The 23,609-nt window shown below is 33.4% G+C and overlaps 1 protein-coding gene across 13 annotated transcripts in view; it reads right to left on the bottom strand.

The window, feature by feature from the left end:
* Positions 1 to 23,609, bottom strand: part of GPHN (gephyrin) — a 398,145-nt gene that overhangs the window by 169,947 nt on the left and 204,589 nt on the right. For 6 of the 13 annotated variants that reach the window (XM_049770338.1, XM_049770340.1, XM_049770344.1 and 3 more), the window contains 2 exons: positions 16,246 to 16,380; positions 6,623 to 6,679 (listed from right to left, as the gene is read on the bottom strand). In XM_049770338.1, coding sequence (XP_049626295.1) covers positions 6,623 to 6,679; positions 16,246 to 16,380 — 192 coding nt within the window. Of the gene's footprint in view, positions 1 to 4,431; positions 4,507 to 6,622; positions 6,680 to 16,245; positions 16,381 to 23,609 lie in introns of all 13 variants that reach the window. The other 7 variants (XM_049770342.1, XM_049770347.1, XM_049770346.1 and 4 more) reach the window with 2 other exon arrangements.

Genomic DNA, 23,609 nt, shown 5'->3' with positions numbered 1-23,609 from the left:
CATTTCTTTTTTTTTGTTTTGTTTTTTGTTTTTGGGCCACACCCAGTGGTGCTCAGGGGTTACTCCTGGCTGTCTGCTCAGAAATAGCTCCTGGCAGGCACGGGGGACCATATGGGACACTGGGATTCGAACCAAACACATTTGGTCCTGGATCGGCTGCTTGTAAGGCAAACGCCGCTGTGCTATCTCTCCGGGCCCTCATAACCATTTCTAATATTTTCATTAATCTTACTTTTTATTGTGTGAGAATTTTAAAAAGACTTATACTTTTGACTAATTATAAGCCTAATACCATATATGTGTAACAATAGAAATTTTTATAAAATGTATTCAAACTAAAGGAAAATAAAATGTCAGGTTTTATGGTATTTTCATTCTTCTTTTCCTTTCCATTGTATTTACCTAATATCTTTTTTTGGGCCACACCTGGTGACGCTGAGGGGTTACTCCTGGCTATGCGCACAGAAATTGCTCCTGGGTTGGGGGACCATATGGGATGCCGGAGGATCGCAATCCATCTTGGGTCAGTCCTGTGCAAGGCAAATGCCCTACTGCTGAGCCATTGTTCTGGCCCCGTATTCACCTAATTTTTCTGACTATTTTTATAGTCAGTCTTTCCAGACTTTCCCTAGTGTTTTTAAACTAACTTCAGTTTTGCAAATTTGTTTATACTGTCTAAAAATCTTTTTAAATCTTATTTTATCATCCATATTTTTAAAATTCAAACATTATCTTAATAGTTCTTTAATACTATATTTTACTTCCTTTTTTTTTTTTTTTTTTGTTTTTTGTTTTTGGGCCACACCTGGCAGTGCTCAGGAGTTACTCCTGGCTCTGTGCTCAGAAATCTTACATTGCAGGCACAGGGGACCATATGGGATGCCAGGATTTGAACCACTGTTTGTCCTGGATCAGCAGCATGCAAGGCAAATGCCCTACTACTGTGCTATTTCTCATGCCCCCATTTTACTTATTTCTTGATTGACTGAGGTTCTGTGATGTTCAGTACTGTTATGTATGGTTTCTTTTGTACATAATTCCAATACTACATCCATTCTCTGTTTACTCATCTCTCTAGTCCAAGGATTTCCCTTATTTCCAACTCTTGTTCCCCAGTCATTTGTGAAATCCGTTTTCCCTTTGAAATGCCCATGTCACTTCGTTACTAACTTGCTGTATGAGTCCATTCCTTTCTTTGAATTCACTTACTATGGGATTCTCTAGCTGCACTCATTCATGATTGCATTCAATTTAATTGAACTTTATGCTCTTTCTTAGAGAAGCACAGTATTCTGTTTCTGTAGATTTACCACAACTTCTTGACCCATTCATTGTAGTTGGCCATTATGACTGTTTCCATATCTTGGCAACTGTACTAAATGTGCTTTACTTTTGAATGTCTGCCTGCTAATTACACACATTCAATTAATTGAAACATTTAACCTCTTCTTTAGGGTTTCATTCTTCAGTCATTATTTTCAACACATGATCGATATAAGTATCATTATTTTTGCAGTTATTAAATTAGGCAAGTTAATTAGATAATTTTTTATTATTAAAATGTCTAAGAACTCATTTTGGATTCAGAATACTTAATCCTTATTAAGTATAAGGACAAGATGATACAGGTCTTAATAGAAACTTTAAAAATCTGGGGCCGGGAAGGTGGCGCTAGAGGTAAGGTGTCTGCCTTACAAGCGCTAGCCAAGGAACGGACCGCAGTTCGATCCCCCGGCGTCCCATATGGTCCCCCCAAGCCAGGGGCGATTTCTGAGCACATAGCCAGGAGTAACCCCTGAGCGTCAAACGGGTGTGGCCCAAAAAACCAAAAAAAAAAAAAAAAAAAGAAACTTTAAAAATCTAATACATTCTACTTTTTTCTGTATGAAAATCAATGAATGATAAAGAAGTATATTTTGGGGGTTAAAGTGACAGCAGAACAGGGAAGACATTTGTATTGCATCCAGTAGACCAGGGTTCAATCCTCAACATCCCATATGGTTCCCAGACTCTACCAAGAGTTATCCCTGAATGCAGAGCCACGAGTTACCCCTGGATACAGTAGGTGTAGCCCAATTCTCCCAGAAGTATATTTTCATAAGAAAAATAAAATCTACTAGTATTACAAAAATTGCATATTAAAAGAATGCCTAAACTTCATAAAATGGATTCATATAGTTGATAGTGAAACAGGAAGTTGGAGTGTTACCTAAAAATATCATGATAATTCAAATGTTAGTTCTACCAACATAAATACTGATGCTTTAAATAAATCCTTAGACCGTAATTCTCAATGTTTTAACTTTTTCAATTATTATAGTAGTTATTTTTGAACATGGTTCTAAGGCTTTCATATAATTCAATTACTTAGTGATGTGGCAATGAATAAAAAGGTTCTCATGTAGTTGTAGCTGTGGAATCTATTATAAATTTTCATAAAATAAAAGTCACTATATATACAGTTGCAGAAAATAAATCTGTTCATATAGTAAATTGTATTGAGATAGATTTTAAAATAAGTAATACTTTTTTTTTAAACAGATACAGCATATAACCTTTGGCTAAGCATTTTATTCTTTAGTAAAATTTCTAGAGAAAATAATATTCACTTTTTGGGATATATGCATATATATTTAGTTTTGTTTTGGCATTCATTTCAATGGGAATACTGGAATCAAAAACTTCATATCTCATCTTCTAAGAAAAAAAAAATTCAGAACAAAGTGTGGCCCAGTGAAATAAAACAAAAGATGAAGGCACTGAGATTAGTTATAATGTGTTGCATCGCACAATAGAAATATTGGTGGGGGGGGCTGGAGAGATAGCATGGAGGTAAGGCGTTTGCCTTTCATGCAAGAGGTCATCGGTTCGAATCCCAGCGTCCCATATGGTCCCCCGTGCCTGCCAGGAGCAATATCTGAACATGGAGCCAGGAGTAACCCCTGAGCACTGCCGGGTGTGACCCAAAAACCAAAAAAAAAAAAAAAAAAAAAAAAAAAAAAGAAATATTGGTGGGGAAGAAAAGAACCAAAGAATAATATGATAACCTAATTTTGAGGCATTAAGCTTTAAATTATACCATCATATAACACCAACTCCATGTCATAGAGACTGCAACAAGTTTCAACTTTCTAATCTTAGTTTTATTTTTAAAAGATCATTTCTTGTAATTGCTTAGTGAAAGTTTTACGTAATTACTATTACTATTATATTTCATGGGGGTGGTAGAATATCCCAAATATATTTAGATAGATTTAAACATTAATTTTTTACAATGTATTTCAGAATAGTGGATGATCTTCCAAACAGTGTAAGAAAAAAGACTGGTCCAAAAAAATTTTTATCAGAATTTATGCCTGATATAACAACTAAATTTTAGTAATCAGAAGCTTAATGAAAAAATGTACATGACTATGATGTTATATGAATAAAAATAAGCCAAGAAGCTAGAGAATTAGCCTATCACTATCAATGTTTATCCTATCTTTTATAACGAAACTGTCATGGCAATGTTAATTAAATGTATGGCAATAATCTTGAGAAAATACATCAGGTCTAAGATACATAAAAACTTTAACAAAGCCTATGAATGAGAGTTAAATAGAAATTATCTGAAATAATAAATTAGCTTTTTGTTCTGCCATATTTATGTCAGATGTAGCATTTTATAATTTGAAAGATGTATTTAGATGTATATGAAAAGATGGAGTTAGACACATTGTGAGTCTTAACTATTTGTTAAATAGAATAATATTGTTAGTATCACCTAGATGATGTATATATAGAATTGAGTAGTCAAAAGGTATTGCTTATTTTCAATCTTGTCTAAGAATTTATAAGATATTATATGATTATACTTTTATTATTTTCTCATTTTAAAATAAGAATGGAATCTCACAGTTATTTTCAAAGGATCTGCATTAAGAGAAGTCTATTAGCTCAGAAAAAAGTGAGTTTACCTGCCTCTATGATGATACTATAATATCGCCATTTCCCATGATTACTGAAATAAGATCATCAAAATAGTTTCAACCCATAATTTGTACTCCTATGACACAACTAGCTAGAGGCAAAAAACACGGTCAGTGGAAAGTTCCAAATAACATCTCATGAAAAGATGTTTAGAAAAATTATACAATGGTATCAGAAATGAAGATTTTGAAAATAATTTTTTTTCATTCTTCAGTCGAAATTTATGAAATTAGTAATAGCAATGTTATTATGTGTAAGGTGTCCTCTATACTACCAACTTAATCTTTGATTAATAAATGTAAGCATAAAACTAGAGCTAGAAAGGAGATAGAGAGAAAATACAAAAAAAATACATAATACGAAAAGTAAATAAAATGGAGATGAGAGGACAAACCAACCAGATTTGAAAATTACCAGTCAGCAAAAAGATTAGAAAAAAATCCTCACACGAAATCGTACATTTACTCTGAGAGAGTATCTTTTCACATTGCCTTCTAGGTGATCTCTGAGCTCCTCCATCCAGCTTCGATGGAGCTACATGTAAACATCAAAAAATGAATTGAAAAAGCAACTCGTTCTCTTTTCAGCTTTCCTTTTCCATTTTAATGATAAGATTATAGTGTTATACATTTCTCACTGCCTTTGGCAAACATTTCAAAATATAAAAGATCTGTATAGCTAAATACATGTTCAATAAGCCCTTGACTAAGAGGCCAATATCTTCCTTAATTATAGCATATTTCTCCTCAGGCTTAGGAAAAATAAAGAACTACCCTCATTATGTCCTAGAGATTTGTTTAAATTTTTGTATTTGGTAGAACTATATTAACATTTATCAATATGCTAAAATGATAAAATTTGCCTTTCTTTCTAAACACATTCTTTTACTTTAAGATTACCTCCATATTAAAAATAAACCCTAAGATCTTTTTCGTGGATATAAAAAAATCATACTGTCTATACCATAAAACAATAAACAGAATGTAATGTGAAGTTCTATACTTCTAAAGCTGAACGCAGAGATAATTAAATATGCAAACTCACACTTCAATTTAAATCATATAGTGCCGCTACAATTATGAATGCTGTTTTACCCTAATTTAATCATCAGTCATTTCCCAAAAGTTAAGACACACTATAAATTTTTAATTAAATCTAATTCATATTCCATAATTAAGCGATAATATACTTATCTTCCCTTAAAAATAAAGGTAAAATTATAATACCTCACAGGCAGACAGTGAGGAATGCTACTGATATATAATCAGAATACACAAATACATGTTTTACTAAGTAATTTAACTTGCCTACTTTTGGAAACTGGCATACAATCAACACTTCTCAATCCTCTGATTAACATTAGTGAAGTCATGTTTTAAGAAAATTGCTACCCAGTATACAGCAGTATTAAAGAAAAAGAGAGGCTAGCTTATTTGAAATAAAATATACAAACATACTCTCTTTCATCCAGGTTCATTCATTTGTGCATACACACAAATAAACAACAAAAAAGTAAACTGCAGAAGAGGCAAGGAGAGGAAAGAATGCAGAAATTAGTGCTTGGTATTCATTAAATGAAAACAAACAAAGAAGAAATGTGTAAAATCTTGTAATGACAGAACTAAGACTCTAGGTAGTTACTAAACTTTGGAATATCCCCATGCAGTGAATTATCTTTCATTTGAACTAGTTTAATAGTCACTATAAGAGCAACAGGAATTTAGCTATAAGAAGTGATTTAATTTAGGGGGAGGTTCCTCTGTACATTTTTTAGAACTCAGCAAAATTTTGAACCTGCATTATGGTGGCAGCATTAAAAGTGATCAAAGGCTATGATTTTCTTAACAATGATAATGCATTTATTTTTCTCATTGTGATTAAATGTTGGATTGTTGAGTGTCCAATATATATTGACCAAATGAATATTTAACAACTAGCAAATAGGATCATCAAATCACAAATCTTTAGCTGTAAATTTTATCAGCAGACCATATGCACAGATTTAGAAATAAAGATTTAGAAATAAAGATTTTTGTTGGTATATAATTTTAGCTTAAAAGTAAAGATTAAGAGTGCATAAAAATCTGAATTAGACATGATCCCATTATACTAGAATCATAGAAAATGCCCTTTCTAGTTATTAAGATTTTATATATATATAGTTGCATGTATATATATATATTATGCTATAAATGCATAGTAATTTTTTTCTGGAATGAACTATAAACAGAAATGACACTAATAACATTTAATTACTTTTAGTAAAAAGTAAAAAGGGGATATAATCTGAAAATAAATGTTAGTTCTCTGTGTAATAAGAACTTAACACACAGTCAGTGACATCAGTCAGAGGAACGGTTTACTCTAGTACCCCAAATTATAGACACCTGTAATGAGGCACTTTCACTTTTTTATTTTTGGTGCCATTCAAAACTAGTTATTTGGCAGCTTGCCTTCAGCTGGTTGCTCTATGTGTAGCTGAAAAATGAAACAAAATAAAAAAAAGACCCAACAGCCAATAAAAATATTAAAATAAAAAATGGGATGGTGAAAAATGGAAAAAGCCCCTTTCCTCCCACCACCCTCCAAAAAAGGAATAAGTGTAGGCTATAGACGAAATCTTGCCAAAAAATGTTAGAAACATATTTACTTTGAGGGATCCAACTCTACTAGCAACTCCTTTGCTTTCATCCGGCCGTCTAATTTGCTACAATGAGGGAAGATGGGTAAAAAGACAGAATAAAGAAAAAGTGAACTTAAAATTTTTCTACACATTAGTAAAACATGCAAAAACATCAATTGACTAAGGTATCTCTTAGGAAGCCAGGAAATTAACTAATCAGAGGCTATATGACATGCTTGAAAATTGATTTTTCAATAGAATTCAGTCTTTGTTAATGTCAATATTGCTGATAAGGAAGAGGACACTTACTTTTGATTATCTTGGGGACTTCTTTTGAAGCAGTATCTGGAGTGGCGTTACATTTGCATTTAGTTTATGCAAAGCAGAACTACAAATATACCTATGCAGGTAACTTTATCTCTTTCAGTGTTTTAATGTCTAATTCACTGTAATATCAGAAAACATCAAGAATATGACTATAAATATGAGTGTTTCCTAAGTGGAAAGCTCAGTCTTGACTAAATAAGGTTCAGCATCATTCTTGAGTATGTGACAGAGTGAAATTCCTCAACTTGCTGACCCAAACCAAGTAGAGGGTATTCAGCTGTCACTGAGATTCCCAATTAAACAACTGTGCTGCCCAACTAGAAAATTTTAATGCCAGACCAATATTATAAATATTCACTTCCTTAAAGATTTTTGAAAAGAAAGAAGGAAAATGAATAGTGAAACTGCTATTTTAGAAACTTGTTTCACATAAATTCAATACGGTGATTTTTTTTAGATGAAGTATAATAAAATAGAAATTACTTTGCTTTTTATTAAGCTATAATAAAAAACCAATCTTTTGGTTAAAAAAGGAAGGCAAAGAAAGAAAGAACACAAAAGGGGCTTCCAGGAAGTTTCAGATCAAGTGCTTTTACTTTACAGACTGCATTATCTTCAGAATGATGGTCTTTATTCAGACCACGTAGAGCTTAAGTTAAATGAGATGCTCCTTTTGTATTGGGCCATAGGAAAAGCATCAAAGTGATAGCAAGTTTCAGGTGTTTAAAAAAAAACCTCACGTAAAATAAAAAAATTGATCATATCGAAAAACTATTAATACCCAAGGCAGCCTTGAAATTGTTTTAACCCCTTTTAAGATAGCGATGATACCACTAGAGATACTTGGGAATAATACTTAAAAATTAATTTTTATCATTAAAATAAAGTTTTGATAAAAAAGAATCAACTTACTTAAATATAAGTTTTACAAAATTTTCATTATTAACAGAATACTAAGCCACCAAGATAATTAATACTTCTCAGCTGAACTGACTTTTCAAATTTGGAAATAAAGGATTGGCAACACTCAAGGGCAATTTTCCTGCTTTAAATGAGTTAGCATTATATAAATATATAAGGATAAAATAGGCATTTACCTAGAAAAAATTAGCCTAATGACTCATGTTATTTTCTGAGAATGTTGAGAAACTATGAAAACTTTAAAAATTTATATAAGTGAATATAATTTTTCTGACTTTTGCATTATATTCTAGAGTGCTTGAAATTCATCCAGCACATGACTAGCTTTTTGATGTTTACATAGTAAGTTAGTATACATCTAGGAACAATAGTTAGTTTCTAATTTCTAGCTTAAAGTTGTATTCTATAAAAGACTGGAAATATGGTTTGGAAAAATAGATGCCTATAATAAAATGTGTATGCATGGAAGCTGTCTCTTCAAACAAGAAAATGTTATTATTTTTATTTATGGAGAAATAGTTTTTAACCATTTTAGTTTCAAATGCTAATATAGAAACTGAAAGAATGAATATATGAAGAGATAGGCTACATTACTGATTACTGAAAACAGATTATGTTATCAGTTTAAACAATTATTTTGGGGACTACCAGCTCTTCTGTTAATTCATGGGTTCAATTTTCTTTTCTTTTCTTTTTTTTGGGTGTTTTTTTGTTTTGATTTTTGGGTCACACACCCGGTGGTGCTCAGGGGTTCATCCTGGCTTTGAGCTCAGAAATCGTTCCTGGCAGGCACGGGAGACCACATGGGATGCCGGGATTCAAACGACCATTCGTCCTGAATCGGCTGTGTGCAAGGCAAACGTCCTACTGCTGTGCTAACTCTTCAGCCCCAAAGCGTGGCTTCAATTTTCTGTCTAAAATGACCTTGTAAATTAAGAGGACTTTAGAAAAATCACCGTGGTAATCAAAGCCAGAGTGGCTGTGATTCAAAGGTTATGTGTGTGTATATGTGGGGGGGGGGTTCCTAAAATAGATAATACAAAAAAACATTAGAAATAATTTCTAATTAATCTATTCTATTCTAAAGTTATTTCTAAAAATTCATTTCATAAACTAAAATTTGAGCAGTTAAAAAGTTAAATCAATAGATTTAAAATACACCTATCATTTATTTTTCAGTATACCTAAAAAAATCAATATGCTGCAATAGTATAAAAGAAAATTATACTTAATCTAAATGCCTGATTTTCCTTCTTTGAAAATAATTTATACATACTTTTAATGAGATAAACATTATCAGTAACTAAGGTTAACTGCAAATATTTATATCACCCATAGGATCACTGCAATATAAATAAAGTTTGAAAATTGGACATCTAGAAATGTCAGGACTTGGTGGAAATGATTAGTTTATTTATATTAAAATTTTGATGTTCAGTGTGAGGCCCTGGGTTGAATTCCCAGCTCACCACACACACACACATAAACATACACACAAATACACACCATATACATAGCTGTAGCCTAGTAAAAAATTGGTATTACTTTTTCTACCCTGAATAACTCTTTTTACAGGTATTCACACAGATTATAAAAATATAAACCAGAGAAACAGAAGCATTTTAATAGATTTAACTTTCCGGTTATATTTTAAAAATATATATATATATCTATTAAATATAGTAAATTATTCTAATAATTTTTTGCAGCATTTTGGTCATGAATCAAACATTAAAAGTTAGTTATATAGATTAGAATCATGGCTAATATCTATTCTATTCTGATACTAACATACTGATAGCACAAGCTATTTATTTTGGGAGAGAAGGGGACCTCCCAAACATATTCAGGAGCCTTCGGGGGCCCCTATCAGCAACTAGGAATGCTCTTCAATGCAAGATCCTAAAGAATGTGAGTTGTTTTGATTGTATAATACAAGGGCCGTGTGGGCTAAACTGGCTCCAAACCAGTTTTTTTTTTTTTTTTTTTTTTTGGTTTTTGGGCCGCACCCAGTAACGCTCAGGGGTTACTCCTGGCTATGCACTCAGAAGTTGCTCCTGGCTTGGGGGACCATATGGGACACCGGGGGATCGAACCGCGGTCCATCCAAGGCTAGCGCAGGCAAGGCAGGCACCTTACCTTTAGCGCCACCGCCCGGCCCCATCCAAACCAGTTTTGATGGTACCTCCAGCACTCCAATTTGTTGACTATAGGGGACTATCTGTTGCAGAAATTGAACTCTTGTGTGGTACACACAATGCCCTAACCATTGTACTACCATCTGGCCCTTGTACAAGTTACTTGTATCAAGCTGTTTTGCACAAAACATGTCCAAATAACTTGTAAAATTTCATTTCATGTTATTATTTCTCTCTATCACTACATTGAGAACTATATTTATGTTGATGATATATCTCATGCTTTTGCATGCGACTGTGGTGGAATCAAGTAATATGAATAACTGCATTATCACTATGCATGAACAATTGAGAAGAAAAATGCTTTTATAAAAAGAAAAGCTAGTGTCACATTTTACTACATAAAAAGTAAATATTAATTTAATTAATAATTATTCTTTGAATGTGACAAAATGAAGAGTCGGAATACCTTCTACCTAAGAATGGTAGTTGCCTCAGGAATAGCACATATGGAAATACTTGAGCTGCAAGTTGAACTAGTAGGATTTTATACATAAAACACCATTTTTACTCAAAAAAATTAAAGAAAACCAATAAAGTAATTATTCAGACTTAGATGGCTTGTATAAACTTTCTAAAAATAAGAATAATAACATCAATCTGTCAGTTTAAGAACGTTAGAGACTTGTTGCCTCTGTATTTTTTTGACAATAATAAAATTCTAGTTTTTAAGCAAAGATCAAATTTGTGGAAAATGCACATTGTGGCCGTTTGACAAGATTTTAGATCCTATACTTCAATAAACTTTTTGTAGGCTATCAATTATAAATCTTTGGGTAGTATCAAGGAAAGTTACAAGTAACTGGATATTTAGAAAAAGAATGGGAAATGCCATCAATGCAGTTACTTTCTAATTTAATAATAGTATGAGGCAATATGTTTTTCATATTCTTAAACCAAAATATATATAGTAGATGTGAGAACCTGGTAAACTTTTACAAAGCCAGATATAAATATATTTGTTAACTTTTATAACAGTGTAAAGCTTTAATATTCTCACTTTAAGTAAATATTTAAACACTATTTTCCCTTTTTTTTGTTTTGTTTCTTTGGGGTCACAACTGGTTAAGCAGTGCAGGGGATGAATGAACCAAGGTCTTGTGACCAAGGTAAGAACTTTAACCCATCTTATCGCAAATAATTGTTTTAATTTATGCTAAAGAGTTTTATGCTATAAAATTAAAAAAATTAATTTAAATTTGCTCACATAGAAGCAATTTAAATGCTAAATTTTATGATCTTGAAATCTGACTCAGGAGGCAAAGAAAAAAAACATGTAAATGACACTAGATAAACTCATATAAACAGAAGCTATTTGAAGTTTCTTTTTAAATGAATGTAGAGGATTTTTAAATATATAGTGGGATTCAAGACCATGAGATTTGACAACTACTAGACTGAACAATCATTTTCAAATTATTGCCAAAATCCCCAATAGTTAATTTTATACCAACATACTTTTGTCTAGATGATCTTTTTTTATCTAATTTAGTGTTCTTTATTTCTTTTCAGTGTTTATAATTACATACGTAGAACTCATTTTTATTAACATGATGTACATATACCAATGTTGATAAATCAGAAAAAATAAAGTTTTATATTTAGTCTAATCTTACTGATAGTGGTTGGGAGCTGAAAAATAGTGGAACACTTGTAGACCCTGGTTAGTGCCCAATATAAGGTAGAATTTTAATCACTTCAGGATATTCTCCAAATATTATAGTATCTCAGATTTGGAACCAATGAAGTAGCATTTCACTTCTTTATTTTTTCACCATATAAGTGGTTAAAATAACTTTACTAGGAGGAAATTTCAGAGGGAACATTATTCTGAGACTTAAACAATAATGACATTTTTTAATGTAAAGGAAATAACATTTTTGGGCATACACATTAAATAATGTGAGTTAGTGAAGAAAATAGTTAAATTTTTTCTGGATTCTGATATTTTGTCCTGGCTATTGAATTTTCATCATATACCTAATGGATATAACAAATTACAAGATGGCATATTAAAAATCATCATATAACATAAAAAGGAAACAGTACTTTAAAGGAATTTGAATTCTGTAACTTAATTGAACTAACAAACTTAAGGAGAAGCTATCATTCTGCATTTAGAGCTAACATGAGCATATTTAATGAACTAGATTTTTTTCTTTTTTTGAGTCATTATTCTCATTCAAAATCTTGATGAACATATAAGTCTAGTGGTGAAAGTCAATGATGGTGGAAGTCAAGTGGTGAAAGTCAATACTCAATTGAAACTCATGCTCACTCTAAAATAAAATTCTCATGCCCACTCTAAAATAGAATTTGTTTATTACAGAATTAATATTTTTAACTAATGATTTTTTTGCAGGTTATGACCACTTTAGAACTTAAGTCTTCTAAATATTGCTTTTAAATTTAGATCACAGAATCTCTATTCTGTCTTACTTCCTTGGAAAGTGGATGGAATTATTTTATTTAGGATAATATAATTTTCAAAACCCAAATTTGTTATTAAAAGATACTTTACAGTCTTACCATAAAGTAAGAAAATAAAGACCACTCATCATTTCAGTTAGATTTTATCAAAAGAAAATATCTAAGAGACGACTGGGGGGTTAGTTCTGTGATGGAGCACATGCTTTTGCATGCAACAAGACCTCAATTTGATACCCAGCACATTCACTCAGACACACACACACACACACACACACACACACACACACACACACACACACAAATACACACACACACGAAAAGAGAAAAGAAAAGAGTTGCCTTCATTAAATTGTGTTGGCCATACCAAAAATGAACTTCAAACTTGGTATGATTTATAGCTCTTGTTCTCACCATATTTACAGAAAATCTTAAGGATTAGGGAACAATCTAGAATATTATATTGCAGTGAACATTCATATATAAAATGTGAATCCAAAATAACATAAATATCTATTCAGTTGCTGACTGAAGGAAAATAGATGCACAATGAAAATGGATAGGATGTCCACTACATAAATACTGTTCAAGAAAAAGCTATAGAGAAAGAGAAAGGAACCTTTGAATCATAATTTGGTTCTTTAATCCTTTTATTTTTTTCTCACAAAACTTTTGCTAAATGCTATTGAAAGTTATTAAAGTGTAGAGTGTAGTATGTACTTCTACTCATAAAATTAAAGCATTCATACTATATTTTATTTTGTAGCTGCCCATTTATAAAGGCAAAAGCAATATACCACTGTTTATCCAACATCAAAATAGCCAGATAAATCAATAAACTCTAGTGAGGAGCTAAGTGACCATTTTCATTATAGACACAAAGCTCAGAAAAGTTAAATAAATAAAAGCTTAATAATTTATAAAAATTAAGTAGGAAAGCCAGCATTTGAATCCATATCTGCTACTAGCATGTGTCTTTTTCTGGTTCTGATTTTTCAAAAACAGCATAGTGATTCTAACATAAAGAAAATGTATATTTCTGCATACTGACAGGTTGCAGTCTAATCTACGAGAAAATAAACTTCTATGGCATTTAGCTAGCACTTAAATATATAAATTAAGTTGTAAATATAACCAAGATGCAGTTTCAATATCATATATCAACCTGTTACAATTTTATACTAAATATGATTTTTTACCTATCTGATACATTAACTCACATGGAACATATTAAAAATGAAAATATATTATATCTCTCCATTCTCTTAGCTCTAGTACTTTCTTTTTCTCTTATGTTTTTTTTTGTTTTTTTTGGGGCCATACCCGGCGGTGCTCAGGGGTTACTCCTGGCTCTCAGCTCAGAAATTGCTCCTAGCAGGCACGGGGGACCATATGGGATGCCGAGATTTGAACCAGCGTTGGTCCTGGGTCATCTGCTTGCAAGGCAAATGCCCTTCTACTGTGCTAGCTCTCCAGCCCCTCTTTTTCTTTTTTATTCCTTAATACAGTTAATAATGTCTCAAAATAAGAATGTCTCAAATTAGAAATTTTGAGAATCATTTTCCCTTATTTGCTAAAGAGTTTTATGCTATAAAATTAAAAAAATTAATTTAAATTTGCTCACATAGAAGCAATTTAAATGCTAAATTTTATGATCTTGAAATCTGATTCAGGAGGCAAAGAAAAAAAACATTTAAAATAAAATCTGCAATTAGCTTTTTAAATTAGTGAAATAGATTTTTAATGTACTAATGAAAAGTTTTAGTCTAAGAATTCTTGACTGATCACAAGTGCATGAGAATCCTGCCTTTAAATTAGTTATCATCGTTGACCATCATTCTCAAAACCTTTATCAAGTTTAGAAGCTTATGCTTTGTTTTTATTTACCTTTCATCTCCCTGGTGAAATGTTACAATTTTAGAAAGGCTATCTAAGTGAGTTTCCCTTCTATTATTTTCATTATCACTATGACACTTTCATTTTTTCATAATATAAATTTCAATGTACATTTTAAATTATTGTGTAAATGTAAAAATTACTTATATAAATTCCAAGTGGGAGACTAAATTGCTCACTGACATAAAATCAGTATTTAAACTATTTTTATATCAGTAATTTGATTAATCACTAAAAGTTAAAGTTAAAATTTATATTGAAGTAATATTTTATCTTTGAGGTATATTATTAGTGCTACTAAAATAATCTGCAGAAAATAGAATCTTATTCCTAGATTAAATTACAGAAAACAATTCTAAAAATATATACTCAAATCTAATTCATTGGCAATGTAGTTTTTTTTAAGTGTTTTTAAGAAAAGCAGTCAAAGTAAGGTTAGGAATGTTGCTTAGAGGCAAAGAACATACCTTGCATGACTGAAACTTGATTTCAACCCCATTAGCTTGATAAAGGTTGACTTTTAAATCTTTAAGATTTTGGGTTAACAATTTTGGAAATACCAAAGATTTAAAAAAAAAACTTCATTTGATAGTCTAACTAAAATCATTAGGAAGTTTAAAAAAGGCTCAGAGCTATATATTTAATTTATATTAAAATAATTTCAACATATTAAATTTTGAGCATGATTGAATGTAAGGTGCAACACAGAATTAATGAAAAATTACTGTATTTTAGAAAGTTTTGCATTTCTAACATTTAGGTCTTACTCTACTTGATGAATTATTAAACATTTACAGTTGACTTAATTCAGTTGTGTGCCAGACTTTTTGAGTTTATTATGACTGAAGTAAAAAACAATGACCATACATTTGTAATATTCGGTAATACTTTACTGAGAAGATTACATCACAGAAGTTAAAAGCCATTGTATTATTCACATCAAAACTGTTAGAGATCATTTCTATTTAAATTCAATAATACTCATGGAACATAGAAAATTTGGAACTGATGGAAATAACTATATGTCTTTAAATTTTATATAGAAAAGAACGCATGTTGAATAATTGTCACAGACAAAATTTAGTGTATAGTCTCATATTTAACACCACATCTTATTAATAATCAAAAAAAATTACTCTTAACCCTTTGTTGACAACACTGAAACCACCACATATAATACTTGAACAAATGACTAACTTAGCCAGGAAACAAACATTTCAGGAGATAGCATAAGTTATAATTAATTTGATAGTTAATCTATCTCATATATAAGAAGAATGGTTGAATGTAGACATCTAAGGCTTTTTCTCTCCCAGATATGACTCAGTCCTTGAGGAAGATTAAAAAATAATAAAAAAGATCAAGAAACTTTCTCCCTCTCCCAAAGTTTGGCATTAAAACTTTCTAAAAAATTAAAAAAAAATTCCAAATCTTAGGCAGCAGCATTCCAAGTTGAATATACTTGAAAAAATTGGAATGATACTAGACTAGGGAACTACTCTAGCCTGAACAAGTTAAAACAACCAGTTTTTTTTTACAATACTTTATTAAATTGCTGTTCACTGGCCCATAATACATTTATCTTCTATACAAAGAGCTTAAAAATGACAAATATACAATAAAGAAATAGGAATTACAGAAAGTGATACCTATAGCTGTCACATGAGAATTGACATTTTTTATGAAATTTCTATTCTCCTGCTGTTGGCCTAATAATGATTACTTATGAAACAAGAGATAGTAACTATCTTAACATACTGATTTTTCACTATAATATTTTGCATGCAATCCCATCTTGGGAAGTAGAAGGAAATAATATTGGTTCATTTTTCCCAGGTTCACATAGCAGAGCAGGTATAAGGTGCCAAAGTATTTACTTACTTTTGGTGTTGGGCAGGATGCTGTTGAAAGGCGAGATGTGGCCTGAGCACGAGGAGATTCTGAAGGAGTAGTGCTGAGGGATGCTGTGTCTCGTGGGAGCACCTGAACACCACGAGAAATGATGGAGTCTGGAATCTGAACAAGGGGAACAACTATGGCTTAATTATTCTGAGAATATCAATAATGTGCAAAGTATATATCCACACCTAACTTTTATTTCTCTGTATTCCTCCTTATTCATCTCTCATTTATTTGTTTGATTTAGTAATGCAAAAATGCACTTAACAGTTTGGAATGAAATAGTGACCTGTGGATTTGAAATATTCTCCATGATCAAATCATACTTCACAAAGTTCTTTTAGATGAGATGCTGTATAGAATTATGAAAAGAAGTAGCATTTAGTATTATATACTGGTTAAGCCACCTAAAAGTTATTTAATTTCCAGATACTTTCCATTCCAGATTCATTTTCTTGGGCTTCTTTATCTTCTCTGTCCCAAGATAATATGTAGCTACAATAAACAAGATATTTCTTAACTCTGACTTCCAATTGGATTCATACAACTGTCAAGAGACTAAAGTGTTGGAGGAAGTTATGGTCTGAAATTTAGTACCTTGGCTTCATTTACACCACATCAAGAGTTGACTTAGATCATAGTACTTCCAGAAAGCTATTACTTATAGTTTCTTTCTGGATTCCATTAGCAGCTCCCACCCCTCACTCCCATTAGAGCTAGGAGTATTAAATATTTCCATAGTTATTAGTCCCAATATATTGAATTATGTCTTTTTTATAATATCTTAAACTCTATTAATCTTTTGGAAATATCAGGCCTTTTAAGGACTTCACAATATTCATGTAAATATATTAGGGATTTTGATGAATATATCATTTTAAATTAACACTTCCTTTATTTAAAAAATGAGAAAATTGACATTGGAAAGATAGAGTAGGGTGCTTGTCTTGCATGTACCAGACCCAGGGTTGATCTCCAGCATCCCATATGGTTCCATGAGCACTGTCAGGAGTGATCCCTGAGAACAGAGCCCTAAGTTAAGCCCTGAGTACCCTGGGTGTGAACTGAAAACCAAAATATTAAAACAAATTAAAGATGAAGAAAATAATAAACTCTACCTCACTGAATTATTACTGAGGGCCACATAATAGAATGTACATCTAATTCTAAATACTTAATAAATGCTGGGCATTATTATTACTAATGATCTACCGGTAAAGCTTGTTACATACTGTGTTATTACTAAAAAACATAAACGTGAAATAATATGGATATTAAGTTTGTAATGATTATGCTGAATATAATTTTATTATCTTGGGACAATCCATATCATGTTCTGAATAGGTGCTAATGGGCTAATAATATGAATAATATATCTTGTAATATCAAACTGAAAACTATAGGTTTTGTGTACAGGAGAAGAAATAAAAATGTTTGCTTGATAGTCCCAAGCAAACACAAGCATTAAACCAGGAGAGGTAGGATTTTTAGCAGCACGGGCGGGCAGCTGGCAGACCTCCGCATGTGCCAGCGGCCTTTTGGCCTGGCCTAGGGTGGGGGGCCCGGATCTGGGTCACCCGAACCCCCTCTCCCCCTTTCCTCCGGATCTCCAGGTGGGTTTCTGGGAGGAGCTGATGGGGCACCCTGGGTTTTCCCCACTCCCAGGCCGGGTCTGGGGACCGGCCTAGGTTGGGCTTAAATCCCTGTCCTTCGGGCTTGGGAGGGTCTCTCTCCCTTCCTGGAGCAGGATTTTTAGCAGCACGGGCGGGCAGCTGGCAGACCTCCGCATGTGCCAGCGGCCTTTTGGCCTGGCCTAGGGTGGGGGGCCCGGACCTGGGTCACCCGAACCCCCTCTCCCCCTTTCCTCCGGATCTCCAGGTGGGTTTCTGGGAGGAGCTGATGGGGCACCCTGGGTTTTCCCCACTCCCAGGCCGGGTCTGGGGACCAGCCTAGGTTGGGCTTAAATCCCTGTCCTTCGGGCTTGGGAGGGTCACTCTCCCTTCCTGGAGCAGGATTTTTAGCAGCACGGGCGGGCAGCTGGCAGACCTCCGCATGTGCCAGCGGCCTTTTGGCCTGGCCTAGGGTGGGGGGCCCGGACCTGGGTCACCCGAACCCCCTCTCCCCCTTTCCTCCGGATCTCCAGGTGGGTTTCTGGGAGGAGCTGATGGGGCACCCTGGGTTTTCCCCACTCCCAGGCCAGGTCTGGGGACCGGCCTAGGTTGGGCTTAAATCCCTGTCCTTCGGGCTTGGGAGGGTCTCTCTCCCTTCCTGGAGCAGGATTTTTAGCAGCACGGGCGGGCAGCTGGCAGACCTCCGCATGTGCCAGCGGCCTTTTCGCCTGGCCTAGGGTGGGGGGCCCGGACCTGGGTCACCCGAACCCCCCCTCCCCCTTTCCTCCGGATCTCCAGGTGGGTTTCTGGGAGGAGCTGATGGGGCACCCTGGGTTTTCCCCACTCCCAGGCCGGCTCCAGAGGTTGGATTAGGGGGTGGCGTTTGATCTGGGGGGTGGCAGATAATTGCTCAGCTATACACAGGCTGTCACTGGCAATTTCATACCAGTCTACATTTTGAAACCGCTCGGGGGCTAGCGCCCCCGCGCGATCATATGCTCCTCCCAACCATCAGTACCCCAGATTTACCCTTCTTAACTTCAGCAACACACAGCTTTAATCTCTGACCAAAGACATACAGTAGATCTTACAAATCCCAGAACTATTTAGAAGGACACAAATCGAACACATATTGAACACATATATCTTTTGAATATTTTATGATTATTTTCTTTAACTGCTGTAACTCTCTATATATTCTTCTACCATGATGTTTCTATCCACTTTTCATCTTGTCTTTTCTTTGTAAGCTGTTCAGTAAGGATTGTGGTGGAACTGTCCCTCAGTTTGATGCCTATGATTGAACTATGTCATGGAAATTGCTGGTCTTGTTCCTATTGCCTCCAGATGCACCAATAACGCTTCGTGGCATTGATCCTTGTTTGCATAGACACATTAAAATGGGAAAACACTATACATACAGATTAGTTATTATCTAATAAATCTCATTACAATGTACCTTACACCCTGAATATTGATATAATGACCTGGCACAGGCCTCAGATGAATGGGCATTCTCCATTCACGCTGGAACCAGGCAAGCTATCTACGAAACATCCAAGGTCTTTTATAGCAACAGTTGGAAGCAGTCCTCTACCAGGAAAGACACTACCAAGGGTGTGACATCGACCTCCTAAAAAGACACTTCCGTTTACACTGAGAAGACGTGACAACAACAATGACCTGTGAGAAGACATGACAACAACGATGACCTGCTCTACAGGACATGGTTCTCTCTATTGCCCCTTAAGTGTGAGGTGAAACGAGAGGATGCTCTGCACCATCCTGACTGCAATATGGGATATGCAGACTCCAGGATCTTTAATACAAAAGAATGATACCAACAACAGAGACTATGTGAGGAATGGAGGTGTATTGCCACTACAGACTATGACTTGAATTGGACAAACTAGTTTGCCTGGAGCCTAGAGTCAGTCCTGTGCCAGGAAACTTCAGGGGTAGGGTCTCCATGTATTTAGACCATAATTTGTCTTTCCATGTCCCTTATGTTTTGGTGGGCCTATGCAAACAAATGCCACTTTAATATCGTTTTTTACTATGTTCTCTTGACTCCAATCCTTAAGAAAAACAACCCATTAAAACTTTTGAGGTTAACTTAAACTAGTAAGCATGTGCATGGAACTAGATAAATGTACTTTGCCCTCAATGTTTAAAGAGTTACATAAGTCTAATATCTTTAGATTATATGGTGTGCTGCTAAGAAACAATATGTACTACAACTGGGGATTTGAGGGACAAAGTAATTGTATTGTACATGGGTTCAGTTTTGTTTTTCTTAATGTTCTTTGGCTGAAAGTTCAAGGCTGGGATATCATCGATGGGACTACTAAGAATCCTGTTTATGGGTGATTGGGCTTCCACTGTAACTTTACCCTGTCCTCTTTCTTTGCATCTTTGTTGTAATAATTAAAATGATAAAAAAATAAAAAAAAATTAAGTATCAACCACTCCAATACCAACAAACAATAAAAAAAAAAAAAACAAAAAAAAACCAGGAGAGGTTACCAGATACATCATATGGCCTAACCTCCCCCAAAATTAAGCAATTAATATTTGTTCAACACAAATTTTACTCTATAAAAATAAGCTAGACTTTATTAGAATTTATTACAATTAGATTAAAATTGTTCCTGATCATATGAAATCATCCTTTCTCACAAATGACAATGCTATTTCCATAGAAGCTCATTTATATAGTATCCATGATGATATTATCAATACCAATGATAATTCAACTATTTCAGGGCTTGAAATTTTGTGTTTTATTTAATAATTAGAATAAAAAGAGGGAGCTTCTGAAAAAAAATAGGGAAGCATTTGTTAGTATGAGTATTTAAACTGCAATATTTTCAGAAATAATGGCAGTATAGCCTAATTTTATCATTTACATCTAATACAAAGGTTACAGACTGGAAAGTCCAATGTCTATGTCTCACATTATATTTATAATCTCTTATTCACAGTAATAACTTTTAATGCAATAGTTTGATCATCTACCTCTAGTCTTTAATTCATCTCATAATGATAGAACTGTATTTTGCAACTATTCTATGCCCATTACCTACATAACACCTATATATATTTGTATATATTTGTAATAGATATCTATTCATATTCATACATATGTATATACTATACATCTTTCTGTAAAGACAAATATAATTTTATTCTATTATTTAAAATACATCACTAGTTACATTTTTATATTTATATTAAATTAGAATTAAAATATTTTAGTCTTCAAAAGACAAAGTGAGTATAAAGACAAACTAGGAATTAGTAATACTTTCACCTTACATAAAACTCATAAAAATTGTCCAGAAGATATACAAAAACTAAATAATGAAAAAGAACAGTTCAATGAGATAAAGTTGGGCAAAAGAATTAACAAGGACTTTACAGAAGAAAGTCATTTAAATGGTTTAAAGATGCTGACTCTAATAATCAGGGAAAATTTATACTAAGATATCATTACATATTAGATTTGAAAAAAGATTAGTGTTGATACTATGCAGAAGTAAGTTATGAGATAATGGTAATGGTTCTCTTTTGAGTTATAGAATAATTTAATTACTTTGAAAAAATTGGGGGGGGGCACATTTGCAAAACTCAGGGTTTACTCTTGGCTCTGCTTTTCAGGGATCACTTCTAGTGGGTTCAGTGAGCTATAAAGGGTACCAGAGATTGAACCTTGCAAAGAAAGCACCCCACCCACTGTATTATGGCTGCCTACTACTTTGAGAATCATAGTATCTGAACAAAATGTTTGTAATAACACTGTTCATAATATCTCTAAAATGGAAACACAACAAATGACTATGAACAAAATGCTCCATGTTCATTGCTTTCTTTAACTTCATTGTTTTCCTTCACTTCTTGAGATAATATTTTTATCTTCATTAAATAAATAGCTTTCTTTCAGCCTACAAAGAAACCTATCTTGAAAGTAGGGAAGGTGGAGGAACCTAGAATTAGTGGTGGCCTGGTGGTGAGTGCAATGTAGTAACAGTAAATGCATACACAAAACATCGCAATTAATAATATTACAAACCACAGTGCCTAAATTAAAAAAATTTTTTTAGAAAAATAAGAATCTGTTCTTCAGTGTCTGTAAGCCCCATTCCCAGGGCTTATGTAACATATGTTTTTCAGATGGTTTTTGTTTTCAGGATTCACTTCTTTCTGTGGATTCTACTATTATATCTCTGAAATTTTTCGAAGTCTCACTCTCTAGCACAGGTATACTTAATATAGGAGGAAAAAATTTTGGCTACATGATCAAATTGCAAATAAATGGATCCACAATGATGGATAATTAATTTGCCAGTACTTAGTTATCATCCTAATGTTACTGCAATATGTAGCTAACTGGGTGCTAGCCTTGCACAAGACTATTCCTGGTTTGACCCCTGGCACCTGAGTCCTACCAGGAATGATCTATCATTCAGAGCACCACTGATTGGGGTCCTAAAATAAAACAAAACATACAGAAAACAATCCTTCCTCAGGGCCTAAAGGTGAATAACTAGAAAATATTGAGGTAATAAACTTTTATCAGAATGTAATAATAAAAAGTTTACAGCAATCAGTTAAATGCTCAGTTAAGGAAAACATAAAAAATGAATATTACACAAGACAGTTCAGTAATAGCCTTAAAAACAATCCACATTCTAAACAAAGATCCTTAGCAACAGAAGAAAACAAAAACTCATTATTAAGAACTAGGGTGGATTGTATTAACAATCCAGCAGGTTACTGAAAGACAAAATTGAAAGGACTAGCCTCCATTTTTCTAATATGGGAATTCTTCCAGACCTCAGGGATCTAAATCTGGGAATATTTATCAAGACTTAAAAGCAAATATATTAGACACTACAGTCTAATTAATGATAGGAAATGATATTACAATTGTATAAATAATAATTTTAAATGCACAGGCTAAATAACTATAATGTGTTTTTTGGCATAAAGGCTTTAAAAAGCTTTCATTTTTTGGGAATTTTGATTATGTTCATCCTAGGCTCATCCTCAGAAAAGACTTTAGAAGATCTAACCTTTTCTCTTTTTGTTTAACTTTAAAATCAGTGCCGTATAGTTTACAACTAAATCTTATAAGGAATAAAAGGAATGAAGAAAGTATGGAACACATACAGAAGAGGAAGAAATTAGAAATCTCACACATTGCTATTGCTGAGTATGTAAAATGAATACAGCTCTGTGGAAAACTTGGTGTCTCCACAGTTAAATACAGAATTATCAGAATACGCTTTACCTCCTTCTATTTTGTTGCAAAAGACAAAAATCTCATTTTTTGCTCTTATAGCTAAATAGAATTCTATTGATTAAAATAACTTTTTTATTCCTCCATCTACAGAGGCATTTCGGTTGCTTCCATATTTTGACTTATAAATAACACTGCAACAAACATTGGGGATGATTATAATGCCACAATTCATATTCCTACCAGTAGTGCTTGAAAGCTCCTCTTTATGCTAGGTCTACAACATTTGTCCTTATTACTTTTACTCTTTTTTGGGGGTGGGAACCTTGTTTCATTTTGGGGCCACACTTGTTTGTGCACAGGGCTTAGTCATGACTATCTCAGGGATCTTTCCTGACAGAGCATGGGGATCCTATGTGGTGCCTGGGATTGAACCAGAGTTGGGTCAGGCACAGCAAGTGCCTAAATCCCTAGACTCTTCAGCTTCTATTATT

This window comes from Suncus etruscus, chromosome 3, assembly GCF_024139225.1.
Source record: "Suncus etruscus isolate mSunEtr1 chromosome 3, mSunEtr1.pri.cur, whole genome shotgun sequence".
Lineage (NCBI taxonomy): Eukaryota > Metazoa > Chordata > Mammalia > Eulipotyphla > Soricidae > Suncus > Suncus etruscus.
This window is presented reverse-complemented; position numbering and strand designations above follow the sequence as displayed.